General features: G+C 46.8%; 1 protein-coding gene across 1 annotated transcript in view; it reads left to right on the top strand.

Moving 5' to 3' along the window:
- The first annotated feature begins 652 nt into the window (after window positions 1-652).
- LOC119386144 (zinc finger CCCH domain-containing protein 13-like) overlaps window positions 653-14,381 on the top strand; it is a 45,087-nt gene continuing 31,358 nt past the window's right edge. The window contains exons 1-8 of the mRNA XM_049414231.1: window positions 653-790; window positions 1,045-1,161; window positions 4,425-4,573; window positions 7,223-7,307; window positions 8,187-8,379; window positions 9,862-10,088; window positions 11,665-11,766; window positions 11,811-11,944. Of these exons, the coding sequence (XP_049270188.1) occupies window positions 1,045-1,161; window positions 4,425-4,573; window positions 7,223-7,307; window positions 8,187-8,379; window positions 9,862-10,088; window positions 11,665-11,766; window positions 11,811-11,944 (1,007 nt within the window). The 5' untranslated portion in view covers window positions 653-790. The remainder of the gene's footprint in view (window positions 791-1,044; window positions 1,162-4,424; window positions 4,574-7,222; window positions 7,308-8,186; window positions 8,380-9,861; window positions 10,089-11,664; window positions 11,767-11,810; window positions 11,945-14,381) is intronic.

Raw genomic sequence — 14,381 nt, 5'->3', positions numbered from 1 at the left:
GCCAGCATCAGCGGATTGCTGCAACGTGGCAGTGTAATTGCGAAGTGCCGTATTGCGTTTTTCCTTTATCTCGATGTTTGTTTGCTTGCGGGTGCCGGGACGAATTTCCTCGTAATCAGACGCGTCGTACGATACAATGAGCGAGTTTTTTCCGTTCTTTAGAGGTACACCATAAGGAAACGTCGGCCTGTGTTACGAGGAAGTCTCTATTAACGTGGGCTGTACGCACTCGCCGCCTCGGCGCTTGGCCGCGTGAAACAAACGCGTTGCGCAATCGTTTCAATCGAGAAAACGTAAATTCACGCGTGGAGGTTAGCTCGCTGCTACTTTCTAAGAACGTGCAACGTGTTGCTTGTAAGTTTGTTCTTTCCGCAGGTGGGGGTTATGATAAAGCTGGGTGGCTGGGTGGGCGTCATTGCCGAATCTAAACCCTGTTCAAAATTTCGCGGGTGACAACATGATTCAGCACATTGCGCTTCGTTCTCTCCATGCTTTGTTTTTAATAATTTCGGCAGGCAATGGGACTTATATCACAAAGCTTACAGCGCCGATGGTCGACAGTGACATTTTAGCATAATTGAAAAGAAGCTTTAACAGATCAGTCCGCCAGAGACCGCTAGCCACGCTAGAGACATTTGGCGGCGATCTCATGGCTTTCGTGTTATTTACGTGGAACAGAACACCTAACCAACTCCACCTGTCTGTATTATTCAACATTTCTGTGTGACATAATCCTTCGCCTCGAAGGGACAACGCCATGTGATGAACTCAGCGGCTGCGACGACCGAAGGTAAAGCGCGTCAGTTTTGGAACGCCCGTCACTCTGATATCAACGTGTAATACGCCCAAATCAAGTTAACTAACGGTTCCAATTTCATTCATAATCAACGCAGCGTAGGCACGTTGATTCCCTCATTTTGGAATGGCAACTGTTCGGTGCTCACGATTGTCTTTGTGGCGACTCGTGCGGTAGCTTTGGTTTGTGCACTGTTCTCGGGATTAGTGAGATCATGCCGGTGTTCGATTTGTCATTGCACTCTCTAGATGTCAAGTAAAGTTCAACGCAAGGTAACAGTGGAGAATGTAAAGGAAAGCGGCGACGGCCCCAGAAGACCGAGTGTTTTTGAACGACTAGGGCCCGGTGCTGTGACTAATCAAGAGGTAAGCTGCCGATTAATTCGCTGCTCTGAAGGTGGTAGAAGAGAAAACGCATCCTCTTTGCCGTCTTTGTCCGAAGAAATTGCTTTCTCTGGCACTAGTACGGATGCCGCGTGTCAATGGCACTCAAAAAGCAATTAAAATGTAAAGCTGATCGTAGTCTGCAGACGGCACATGTGCTTAAGATCTGACACGAATGTCGCACGCTGCACTTTCGATTACCATCGCGCCCTATTGAGATTGAAAAGAGCCATTTTCCGCTGAGAAAGCCGATCCAGATCGGGCTCGATCGCGATCAGAAACGGCCGTGTGACTGACTGAGTTGCTTGTGATGGCATTTCTCATTTATCATCTATATGATTTCGGCATGGCGTGTGTATATGCACTTTACTGTTCATAATGTGCATGCTTCCCACCTTTGGAAGCCGAGAGTTGAGGATGAATATGCGGTCACTGATCAAGTCAAGGGGAAAACACAGAGACCCGTACGGGTTCCTTGACCACACTAAGCAGGCAAGAGCCATAAGTCACTTTTTATTCTAAAATATGACGTAATGAATGGGTGTAGCTGGCAGGTAGATTGGCATCTGTTGTGTTGATAGTGTCTTCCATCGTCTGAATAAATACCGCTTCCAGAAGTAAAAATAAACACTGATAGTGGTCTGCGCCGTGAAGCGAGCTTCTCACAGCTTCCTCTCAAAGTAAGAGACGAAGCTCGCACCCACGCTCTCGGCGTTCTGTCGAAGTGGCGTATGCACAACCCTCAAGCTCGATCCTCATTAGCTGAGAAAGAGGCCATCAAGGGCCTCCGGAACAACACCTTCATTACCATACTTCCTGCGGACAAGGGAAACGCCGTTTTAGTACTCAACAGAAGTGAGTACGATCAGGAAATGATGGATCGCAGCAAAAGCACCTTTACTATCGCCTCCTGTGTGCCAGTGGGTCTGCACCTGCATTTTATGGTCTACCAAAGGTACACAAGGCAGGTGTTACGCTATGGCCCATCGTTGGCTTCACAAGGTCGCTGCTGCACCGACTTTCGGGTTACCTACACCAAGTGTTAGGCCCTCTTGCTGGAAAAACAGTAGCACACATTGCCAATCCCTCAGCTTTCATGGATGAAGACGGTGTGATGGTGTTTGTTCTTTGATGCCAAATCGCTCTTCAGTTCGATTCCCGTCGACTTGGCCGTAGCAAGGTGCAGGGAGGTCCTGCTGGCAGACGAAACGCTCACGGAGTGCACACCTTTTGAAGGTATAGGACGTGTGTGAGTTGCTGGAATTTTGCTTAAAGGGGCTGAAAACCAATTTTTATGGTGTGCTCAACCGAAAGCTTACTGGTCAGAGTGTCTGATCACGCAATGGTAACGTGGAAAACGCCGTGAAACATTAGTAATCAGAATTTTTCTATCTGCGGCCAATGTGAAGTCGTATACTCACGTGACAACACATGTTGCAAACATTGAGAGCGAGAGCGGTTGTTGGAGCGCGGTGGTTCACTGCGCATGCGTGTACTCCGCGCGCATGCACTGCGGCTCGGCATGTTCCACTAGTCGCTGCGAAGGCAGCGCCGCTTCTCACCGTGCAACTCCTTTTACCTCGTAAGCAGCACAGAATAGAGCGGGGATGGATAATAATATACATACTCTAATTTTGAGGACTAATTATGGTGCCCATGACAGCATCGGACTACGTGACTACGTACAGCAAAGTGATCGACTTCATAATTAAGCTTCAAGGCTCTTCCACTAGGCTGCGCGACATACCGGTTTATTGTTACTTTTAAGCACGATTTAAAAATTTAAACCCTACTCACAACGCGAAAAGGTTGCTGGAATCTGTCACTATATTTCACGGTCTTTTCATTTCCACCAGGATCTTATCACACGTTCTGCCTACTTGTCGGTCCCTTTAAGCAACACGTACTTCCCCTACTGCGAGCAGTTTTACAAGCAGATCCATGGAACTGCCGTGGAAGCTTCTATCTCCATTACTACGGCCAATTTGGTCATGGAAGATGTTGAACAGAAGGCCCTCGCCAACTTTGCTCCCAAGCCCAAGATATTCGTCCGCTATGTGGACGACTGCTTCTGCATTCTAAATAGGGATGATGCCCCACGGGTCCTGCCTCTTCTCAACTCGATAGAAGCAGCCATACGGCTTACCGCAGAATATGAGTGTGACAGTAGCCTTCCCTTCCGCGATGTCCAGGTGCGCCGAACCGGAACTAGCCTTTCATTTGCTGTGCACAGGAAAGCGACGCATGCCAGACATTACCTAGATTTTAATTCGTGCCACCCAGCTTGTCACAAGCAATCCATTGTGTCTTCTGTGTTGATGCGGGCAACACGCATTTGCTCAAGTGATGACAGAATGAGGAAAGAACTTCAGGCAATACATCACAAGCTGTTGATGAACGGGTACCCAAAGAAATTTATTAAGAATATTGAAGATTGTGTCCTCAATCCCGGGCCATCCTGGGGCAAGTTGTTTCAAAGATGCGCTGACGTCCCATATGTTCCTGGGGTCAGTGAAGCTCTAAGCCGTATCTTTTCAAGGTATGACCTTCGCGTTGCTCACATGCCATCTAACAGGCTGAGGAATCAGCTTGTTAGTGTGAAAGATTGTTTAGACAGCAAGGCCGAGCACGCCGATAAGCACAGTCATTGCGTCGATTAGGATAACACCTCTATAATAGCCAAAGAAAAGAATGCGGCCGCAAGACTACTTTTGGAAATGGTATTTATTCAGATGACGGAGGACACTATCAACAGGACAGATAGCAATCTACCTGCCAGCTACACCCATTCATCACATCATATTTTAGAATAAAAAGTGACTTACGGCTCTTGCCTGCTTAATGTGATCAAGGAACCTGTACAGCTCCCAAAACGTCTGTGTTTTCACCTTGACTTGGTCAGTGACCACGTCTTCATCCTCTTTGCATGTTTTATGCGCAGGCCAAACTTTCAAATTAAAAGTAGTAAAAATGAATAAAAATCAGCGAAAAAAAGTTTTTCAGCGCGGCGTGTGACTCTGGCCAGTACAAAATGTTCCGTTAGATGGTTTTTTTTGTCTGTGGAAGGTGGCCCTTTTCAGTAGCCTCAAAGGTTGGCTGCGCAATCTATATGACAAGAGCAAAATATGACAGGCTTTTCATTTGTAATTTGAATTTCTAAGTTGGGTGTGACTGACTGTGTTGGTATGCGTGTTCCACAGTGTACCTAATCGCCTCTTTGTGTGTGCGTGGGCTTGCTTCAACAGAGGCGCAGTCGTGACGATCCAGGGGAGCAGTGCAGGAACTGGATGCGCAGTGGGGCCTGCTCCTTTGGGTCCAAGTGCCGATACCAGCATGAGGCATATCCACCATCTTCATCATCCTCCTCATCCTCCAGGCTGCCAAAGTCTGAGAGGTGAGCTTCACATTCGCCATCAGAGGTGGCTGCACAAGAGTGTGCGAGTGACCGTAAGCCACAATTGTGTCAAGCCAGTTTCAGTGAAAGCGTGACAATCTTTATGCAGAGCACGATCTAGCGTACAGGTATTAGCCTTCATTGATCTGTCTACTGCAAGTTCGTCCATGTTGCGGGAAAAATTGCACTTACAGGAAGTGTGCATGTCTTCAAGATTTAGGCTTTGTTCCAGAGCACACTGTAGACAGCTAAATGGACAGCTTAGTGGACACTGGTCATCTTATGTCTCATTTCAGTTCGGACGCAACTGGCAAAACAGGCAGTTTGCGAAGGCAGCTTCGAAGTCGATGCCGATTAATAATTCTTTGAGGGTAGAATTTTCTCGTCAAATGCAACTCCCCAGGGTTCATCTTTTAGGGGCGAAGCTCCTTATGGCGTGGCCCGAGCGTCCCGTCGTAGGTAACCGCCTCTCGTTCTTGAACTGGCCGTAGAGGGCGGTACTTGTACTATATAACGAATGCATCTACATTGAAAAATGCAAGATGGTACGATACTAGAGGGCGTTACTTGTAGTATGATAAATTAAAAGGTGAGTTTTATGAAAACAGGAATGACGTCACACGTACGGAAGGAGAGAGACGATCGCGCGACGACGATCGCGTGTCCTTCGGCGGCGCCGTACGCCAGGGGGTGCTCTATAATACAATAAACGCGCCGTTCTGGCGCGCGCGCGTTCAGAGGGTCTGCGGAAGATAGACAAGGCTGCTGAGCGGCGTGCGCGCAGGGCGGCGGCGGCTCGCGCTCGAAGAAGGGACCCCGACGTGTGGGCGCGCGAGGCAGAAGTGCGCCGCGAAGCTGCGCGGCGGCGCCGACAAGATCCCAGTGTACGAGAACGAGAGGCCGAAGCGGCGCGGCAGCGGCGCCAGGCCGTACGAGAAGATGATCTCCAAGCCGTCCGGCAACGAGAAGCGACGAGAAAGCGTGCCTATCGACGGGCGAACGAGGAGGTGAGAGTTCGAGAGGCGGCTGCAAAACGTGCCAAGAAAGAACACGAAGGTGCCGACGCCCGGTTCAAGAGAGACTTTCTGGACGTTTCGTTCGGCCACAGTTCCGACGTGTGCGACCGGTTGTGGTTCTCGAACAATCTAACCAAGATATCGTCCATTAAGAACGACACCGCTCGAATAACCGCCATCACCTCGTTGCTGCGTGCCTTTCCCGACCACGATGTTACTCACGAGTTTCATTTGAGGTGTGGGGCGAGGTATCTTTAATATCAAGAGCTTCGCCCCACTCTTCATCATTCACCCCGTGGATATGCTGCCATTTTTTTCTTTTTTATTGCGGATTTAAATTCTTCAGGCGAATCTGTCTCGAAAAAAATTTTTTTTCATAAATTTTCAGGGTGACAATAAGGTTACAAAAAAATAGTTTGTTCTTTTACATACACATGGTTTATTCATGAGTAACAGCGAGAGAAATTCTAAAAAAAGCTTATGCAACTTTTACAAAATGAGTTGTAATAAGCATAATTCACAGATGTACAAAAATAAGTGCACCAGAGTACTCCGCTCAACTCACTTGCAGCAGAACAACCAGCGCGCACTTTCATACCGTAAGCGAACTGTGCAGGTGAGCGCACTGAAGAAAAAACTTGTATAGTTGTGTGCGCGTACGGAAAGCAAAACAAGTGAAAAATCTATAATAATCCTTCGTCTTATCGCTAAGAAGACGGAATTGATTTTTGTGAGTTCCCGAAATGGGAAATGCAGCGACCGTGGGATTGTTTGTGTAAGTCAGCTCTTGCGCGGAAACCGGTGTAATCGTGCCCCTGTGAACAAAAAACGAGAGTGTAACAAAGCCGTCATCCTTTGAGAGATTCAAAACGAAACTTTGAAAACAAACAGCCATCAGTTTAGCAGGCGCAAGAAGCGGGAACCGCCCGAAGGATGAAATTGAAACTAGCCGCCGCAGGCCCACGCGTGACCGGATGCGTGAGCGATAGCCGGTGCACTGCTGCAGTAAAGCATAAAAAAATGGAGAGACATCAGCATAAGAAAAAAATTTCTTGTATTCCCACAGTGTGGCAGCAGATGCCAAGCAAAAGAAGTAATAAAAAAAGGCGCACTTTTTAAACATACAAGCGATGGCATACATGTACGTCATTGACCGTTTTGAAGGTCCTCGCGAGAGACGTTCATGTACGTCATTGACCCTAAAAGGGTTTAAAAAATTTTAAAGAAATATCTGGTATTTCGAATATGCACTATTCGATACGATATTCAAAATTTTCGAATATCCACACACCTCTAGTGCTGTGGAGAGAAGTGTCATGCAAAAATACTACAAGGGATGGAGAGAAATGAAATAGAAGACATTTGATGAAAGATAAAGTAACAATTGTGATCTGTTATGCAACAGTTGTAAATGTAAGTCAAGAACTGGGATGTGCAAGGCCTGTTGTCTAGGGATGATTTTGTCAAGGAGCATTGCTCAACCTGTTTTGTTGACTTATGTGAACACTTCACACTTAATGTTGAAGTGTGGCTGCTAATGATCATTTCTTTGCTTTATAAGTATAAAGAAAAGGATGCCATGCACATGCAACAGCAGTGTTCACAGCAACGTCTCATAGCCTTTTCTCTGCAGGGACTCTTCTCAGAAAGATCTAAGGCATAAAGTGCGCCACAAACAAGATTTCAAGGAATCGGACAGCCGGTCACCATCCCCAAAGGTTTGTGCTGGGATATTTAATTTTTGTCTTGTGAGGATGTGTCTTAATGAATTATTGGAGATATGAGTAAAACCACAATATGGTAGCAAAGATGTATGATATTGTTCTTACTGTTTATTTTTCTATGGACTTTATGCTTATCTAAAAAGGGAGGTGTGGGTTCAACCTCTGGGTGCTTTACACTTTGATGGTTCTTATGGTTTTTTCTTGTGATATCATTGTTTCTTGTTCAGGTTCTCTTCAGGTACTGTCAGGGCTATTACTTGGTTAAGGGGCTCCTTTTTCATTGGCAAGCTCTGCCAGCTTTTCAGAAAAATGTTGGGTAGCATGGGTCTTACTGCCTCCAACCTATGCATTAGAAGGTATACTGGTCAGCAGGAAAAATTTTACGAACTGTGGGATCTGCAAAAATGTGTGTTTAATTTCTAAGCAGACTGTGGGTGTTGTGACTGCACAATGCTTATGCCATTCATATAAGAAGGGTAATTGTTTGAGGGGCTTGTTTCTTTCTTAGTCAAAACCAGTGGACAATAAAAGCCATTGCGACCATGTGATCCCACTCACATGTGACACCAAAGGCAGAAAATCCAAGCACCAAGCTTTTTCTCAAATCCTGTAGTATATAAATTTTTGATATTGTGCGAACTGTGCATGAATGTGACTTTTAAGTTTTGGCACGTATTCAATGAAATGTTGGCTCACAAGTGTGTTGCATGCATTTAGTGCTTTGAATAACTTGTGCAAATTGCAAAATGATGCTTAGAGGACATTTTGGTTCTTAAATATCAACACTGGGGTCTCTTTTCTTAGCTGATGTTGACAGTCACTGCTTTCTTTCTGCTCTAATCTGCATGCTTTCTCTCTCTCTCTTTCTTCCAGAGGAGAAAGGTATCTACTAGCAGTGGCGCTGGCGGCGGCAGTGTCACTGTCACCACAGCAGTAGTGGTGGGAAGCAGTACTGGAGGTGGCAGCAGCCGCAGCCGGCGCACAGATGCCGAAAGCAAGATCAAGTCGCAAGTGGTGGTGACTCGACCACGGAGCCCATTGTCGGGCGAGGATGAAACCTCAGATGGTCAGTGATGCATTAGTTTTTTTAGATGGGAAGCAGCTTTTGCTCGGGGCTGTGTCCGGTGGCGGTGGTGGCATCCGCGCTCCACTGCGCATGCGCCTACTCTCTCTCCCACTCTCCTCCTTTACGAAGGTGTTCGGTCGCCTTCCCTCCCTCTCCTCCCCTGCACCGCAGCCAAATACAGCCTGTAACCCACTCTCTCCTCTCCCTCCCCCATTTCATGTGTATATAAGCGCGTGCGCTCGGTCGGCTTCAGTCATTCTCGCTTTGCTCCCGTTCAGATGAGTTGTAATGTCAACGTCGGCGCCACTCGTTCACTCGGTGCAAACGGAAAGCAACGCACAAACACAAAGTAATGATAACACAAACACTAAATACAAACCTCACCACTAATGGAAACGCCGAGTGAACGTAACGGAAACTTGGTGTTCGCCCCCAATGCTGCTTCGCATCACCTCATGGTTCCCTTGAGTGGGAGATGGTGTAATTTTTTTTCTTCTAAATACAAGAGCTGTCTGTTAATTCATGCTCAACAGCCATGTTTTGCACTTTGGTTTCACCCTGCAGTAGTTTGCAGTCAAGGACGGCAGGGTTGGGGAAAAGACGTAACTGAAATATCTCACATATAGAGAGAGATTCTCTACAGGGGAATTGTCAGACATATACATTAAAACCTCACTAATATGTGTCATTTTAAAAAATACTAATTGTTATAACATAATTGCAGCGATTCCCCAACCCAGTCTACATAGAGTAACCTTTAGCGCATACTGTGATCACATTTTGTCACGTTAACTGCTCTTCGTAACTTGTGATGTGACTGACATTGCAATTTGCCACGAGATAGCTTCTGCCTTTTCAGTAAGTTCAGAGACCGGTTGAAAAATACTTTTGCCTTCAGTACTAGTGCGGTGATGCTAGGGTGGCTAGAACAGCGATGAAAATGAGCATACTCATTGGAATCGCTCATAGGTGTGATGGTGGCCACCAATAAACTTGCCGGTACAACTTGCCTCCAGCGACCCTATCACGATAAGCATCTTCAACTATCAGCTTGACAGTGCATGTGGCCTCGCACTGTTCGAAGTGTACTGCATGCTTTTAATAGGCCACAGCCCAAGCACACCATAATGCTGAGCTTGGGTCTAATGCTTGGGAGGTTGGGTCATTTTCGTACTGCACCCGCCACTGTGGTCTAGTTGTTATGGTGCTCAATTGCTGACCTGGAGGTTGTGGGTTCAAATCCCGGCTGCCGCAGCCGCATTTCGATGGAGGTGGAATGTTAGAGAGAGGCCCATGTACTTAGATTTTGATGCATGTTGAAGAACACCTGGTGGTCAAAATTACAGGAGCCCTCCACTACAGTGTCCCTCATAATCATATCGTGATTTTCGGATGTGAAACCCTAACAGTGAATTAATGAATTAATTTTCATACTGAGTCCTCTCTCTAGAAGTATCATACTGCATATTTTGTCTTGTACAGGACTTCTGGACTGCGAGGAGGACAACCTAGAGCTGAAGCGGCAGCAGCTGCAGCGGGAGCTGGACCTGCTTCAGAAGGACAACCATCCATCAAGCAGTGGCAGTGCTGGCAGCAAAGGAGGTGCTGGAAGTGGTGGCACAACCACCGCCACTGCAGCATTGCCGCCTCCTCCAAGTCAAACACCGGGTACCACCAAGAGTGCACACTCGGCGCAACCCACACAGCAGGTGGGCCTGTACTTTTTTTTAATTCAAATTTATTTTCATAAATGATGCAGGAAGACCTGAATAAAAGGTGGAAGTTACACCACATGGCAGATATTTGGGGCAGACACTGGGGGCTATGCAAGGCAAACAGATAGCAGACATTATAAATATGCAGTTGATTGGATTGGATTGGAAAGCTTTATGTCCTGCAGGACGCGCTTAGCGCGTAGCGGGCGTCTTCCACGTAGGGACTTGATTCTCTATACATATAAAGCTATTTGCCATATTGAACAGTTGTAACACCTTTTAGGAAATCTCATGCAAAAGTTATTGCACTATGCTTACTATGTGTACTATATCGAAGTCGCGTTCACCTCCACATTTGATGTATTGAATACTGTGTTGGACTGCACTCTACAAACAAGCACGTCTCTACTAACGGGCCTGCAAGACACTGCTCTGCTGCATGGCATGCATTCGGGTTTGTGCTTGCGAGGCTGGCGTGTGCAAACATAGATGATCCTGCGCACAGGCTGACGTTGCTATGTAAAATAAATTCTTAAAACCCGGAAATCCTCCTGAAATTGTGAACACATCTACAGTGTGCTGACTCTTGATCCGTTATACCATTGCATTACGGAGAGGTAGCTTTCGTAGAGAGCACTGTGCAGCACGATTGAAGTCCAAGAGTGTCGACCTAGCATACAGTTGGCACATCAGGGCATGCTGCAGCAGCACAGCTGAACGAGTGCATGTGAAATGAAAACCACCCCAAACCACACATTTTTTGTTAATACAGTTTGGGCCAATACAATGAGTGAAAATATGCTGGAAATGTCTGCATGGAGGGCCAGCTTGATAGGCTGTCTGTGTGATGTAATGCATGAGCAGTGTGAGGGAACGAAGGGAAAGTGCTCGACTCAGAGAGCTGTGGCGTTATACTTGGGATTTGAGAACACATTGACACAAAACAACCGCTTCAACTCGCTCACCATGCACTCGCTGCAGCATCCCAGTTGCTGCCCTTGCTTTGCATCCTAGCCCAATTTCAGAATTTTCATGTCACTTGTGTCACTGCGTAAATTGATTAATCGAAAAGATTTGATCGATAAAGTCGACATCAATGACAATTAATCATTTTTCTAGACACATTTCATCTATTGATTGATTGTTCATCGATATTACCATCCCTAATGCAGATTATCTGTAGATGGGGTGGATTGTAACTTACAAACTGACATCTCTGCTTGGAAATTGCTGAGGTAAAGCTGAAAAGTGACTTGATTGTAAAGAGCGGCCATAGAGGTCAGACATGGTGACTAGTCAAGTTTTAATTATCCGGCACTGGCTAATTTTATGATCGAAGTAACGAAAGTCTTGGGCCTGTAGGAATGTAGGGGTGCTGGCTTTGGTTGGGGTTGAATTAACCATATTCGATTTGTGGGATGTCTGCTGACAAATGGAGTAAAGGCTCATTTTCGCCGACACTGCGGTGGACAAGCCTGGGTGAGTTATTTTGCTACGGAATAGGGTTTGGAAAGTTTCCTGCCTTCTGTGACTATCAAAGAGATGGCCCCATGCTTTGTGGTTCTTTCAGGGCCAGCCAAGCGGCAGCAGTGAATCATCGAGCGAGTCGGACGATTCATCGTCGTCGGACTCTTCGAGTTCCAGTTCCGATGATGAAGACGCGACGATGACAGTGAGGAGTCGTCAAGCTCCACTTCATCGGGGCTGCTTCGCCAGTCGGCCGGTCGGGCAGTGGAGTGCTCGCACTGCCACCGCCAGTCACAGAAGGCCACGACACACCGAGGCCATCGGGGGAATGCGGAAGAGCGCGGTGCCACTGCACACCGCTCCGTCGATGGCAAAGAGCAGTCGTGAGCCATCACGTACTGGAATCATCTTCACATGGACACGACAAGGATGCTGGGCGGTCAGTGCACATGCTTTTGTTTATCTTTTGGCGGTGGCTAAGAAGAGCTAGTGCAATGTTAGAGGTACCTGAAAAGGAATTCTGAATCCAAATTTTCTTCATGCCTGAGTTTCTGTGTGTGCTGATGCATTTCATAAAGGGTCAGTGTTAGCTGTGGAAAAGTCATAAAACACCGTAGGCAGTGCAGTTTGAATCTTAAGATCACAAAGCATGTTAGGTCACAAAGATAGCAGCAGCAACTCACTACTTGCGTAACTGTCTGTGTCACGAGAGAAAAGGTGATGTGTGGTGCTTGTTGAGGGAAGAGCGTTAATGGGGGTTGTACATAGAGAGAATAATGACAAACACATATGTACAGTCGCGCTCAATATGACTTGCAACGCGGGAGCGCGTGGCCTCACGAGCTCAAAGAGCGCATGGCTTCAACTTGCTGTTATTTCATGAAATAAACGACGTTCTCGCGCTTGGGGATGATCCCCATTACAGAAAATACCATTTGGTTTTGAAAATAGGTGACGTTGAAGCCATGCGCAATCTTTGATCTCGTGAGGCCACCCGCTCCCGTGTTGCAAGTCATATTGAGCGCGACTGTACATTTAGGGCTTCTATGTCAATTATGTAACATTATATGAACTATATCAATTGTGTAGACAGGCAGATTTCTGTCAAAGGGTTTTACGTAGGCTTGTGTGAATATTCGAGTAGTTCGAATATTCGAACATTCGAATACTGTAGTATTCGAATGTGCTTCGAAACAAATTTAAATTATTCCAAATTTCGAAATGTTCAAAATGAACAAAAAGACACATACAGTCTATCCCGGATATATCGAACTCGAAGGGGATCGCGAAATAATTTGATATATCGATAATTCGAAATATAAAATATGCGCATTTAAGGCTTATATTAATGCATTGCAGGTCTCGAAGGCACCAAAATGAGATGAATGCGGAGATACTCGGCAGTCTCGTCGCAATGTTCGCATTCCTTTCCGTTTGTTCGCACACGATGGCATGCGGGCCTCTTTGTTTCCGGAATTCGTAACAAGCGCTAACATGATGATTCGCTCACAACTAGTATGCTAAATAACAAGGTGGCAACTTCTTCTTTTGCATGTTACCGCACTTTATTTCGCACGAATATAGTCCGTAAACTTGTCTTGCTTCTTGCGCGCCGTCAAGTTCATCGTCATCCTAAATATCATATGAAGCTTTCCAAATAAGCAAATTCAGCGCCTTCGGCCACAACAACGGTGACTGACGCTGAACGCCGATGCAAGCTCTGGAGCGCGGTAAGAGTTTGTTTAGCGGCAGCGTTGACATAAGACGGCGTTGACATTTTATAAACCGCACGGGTCCACTTCCACGGCACCGGCAACGTCAGCTTCATCGCGCATCGATGCAGTCAGAAACAGCGACGTCGTCACTGCACGATGAAATCGCTTGCTGTACTCCCGTCCGAGAGCGCGCCAGAAATGCTAAGTCGAAAATTCACTGAGGCACCGTACGCCGTTGTCAGCGGTCATGACGCACCCAAAGTCATCACCTGGCACAAAGCCCGCAAGAAACAGTTCATGACGGTGCTTGCTTGATGTCGTTACAAGCACCAGTCATCTTTTATCGCTACGAGCGGGTCAATGTTAGTTCGACTCCTGAATGAGGATGTGTCAGGAACGAAGCGAGAAGTCACGAGTCCTCAAGCCGCAAGAGACAATGCAGCCCCAAAAACAAGGAAGGAACAAACAAGTTGCCACCGTCGACATCTTGGCGATGGCGAGGGCACTGTAGCTTTGTAGCAAGCAGCCGCTGCTTTGGCGCGAAAGCAAAAAGCAAGAAAAAGCGTAGCCTCTGAGATGTGCGTTTTATAACCGAAAATGCCAAAAATAGTCACGACGTTGCGGATCTCGAAGGCCATGCTTTTCGGGCCCGCATGCCATCGTGTGCGAACAAACGGAGGGGAATGCGAACATTGCGACGAGACTGCCGAGTATCTCCTCATTCATCTAATTTGGTGCCTTCGGCAATCGGCCCCTTTGAAAAACACTGTGCAGCGTGTTACACCTACAGATTTGCGCATCAAACAAGCTGGTGCACTCGCAAGCTGCGCAACCAACCAGATCAACCTTATGCAATGACACCGCCTTTTCATCACCTGCGCGCAAGAGTGATCGCATGTGCACCAGCCCTATACTTTGCATGGGAAATTCAGGGGATTTCTCAACTGTTTGATATAGCCAATTAATTCGATATCCGAGTTTGATATATCCGGATCGACTGTATACCGCATGCACCCCCCTGTAAAGGTGGTTTTCACTGCATCGGAGGGGTGCTATACCGTGAATACACTTTCCTGGCAAACTCCGCACACTGACCCGAATTAAC

The sequence above is a fragment of the Rhipicephalus sanguineus genome, chromosome 3, assembly GCF_013339695.2.
Source record: "Rhipicephalus sanguineus isolate Rsan-2018 chromosome 3, BIME_Rsan_1.4, whole genome shotgun sequence".
Taxonomy (NCBI): domain Eukaryota; kingdom Metazoa; phylum Arthropoda; class Arachnida; order Ixodida; family Ixodidae; genus Rhipicephalus; species Rhipicephalus sanguineus.
Note: the sequence above shows the minus strand (reverse complement) of the source record. Positions and strands in the feature narration are given on the sequence as shown.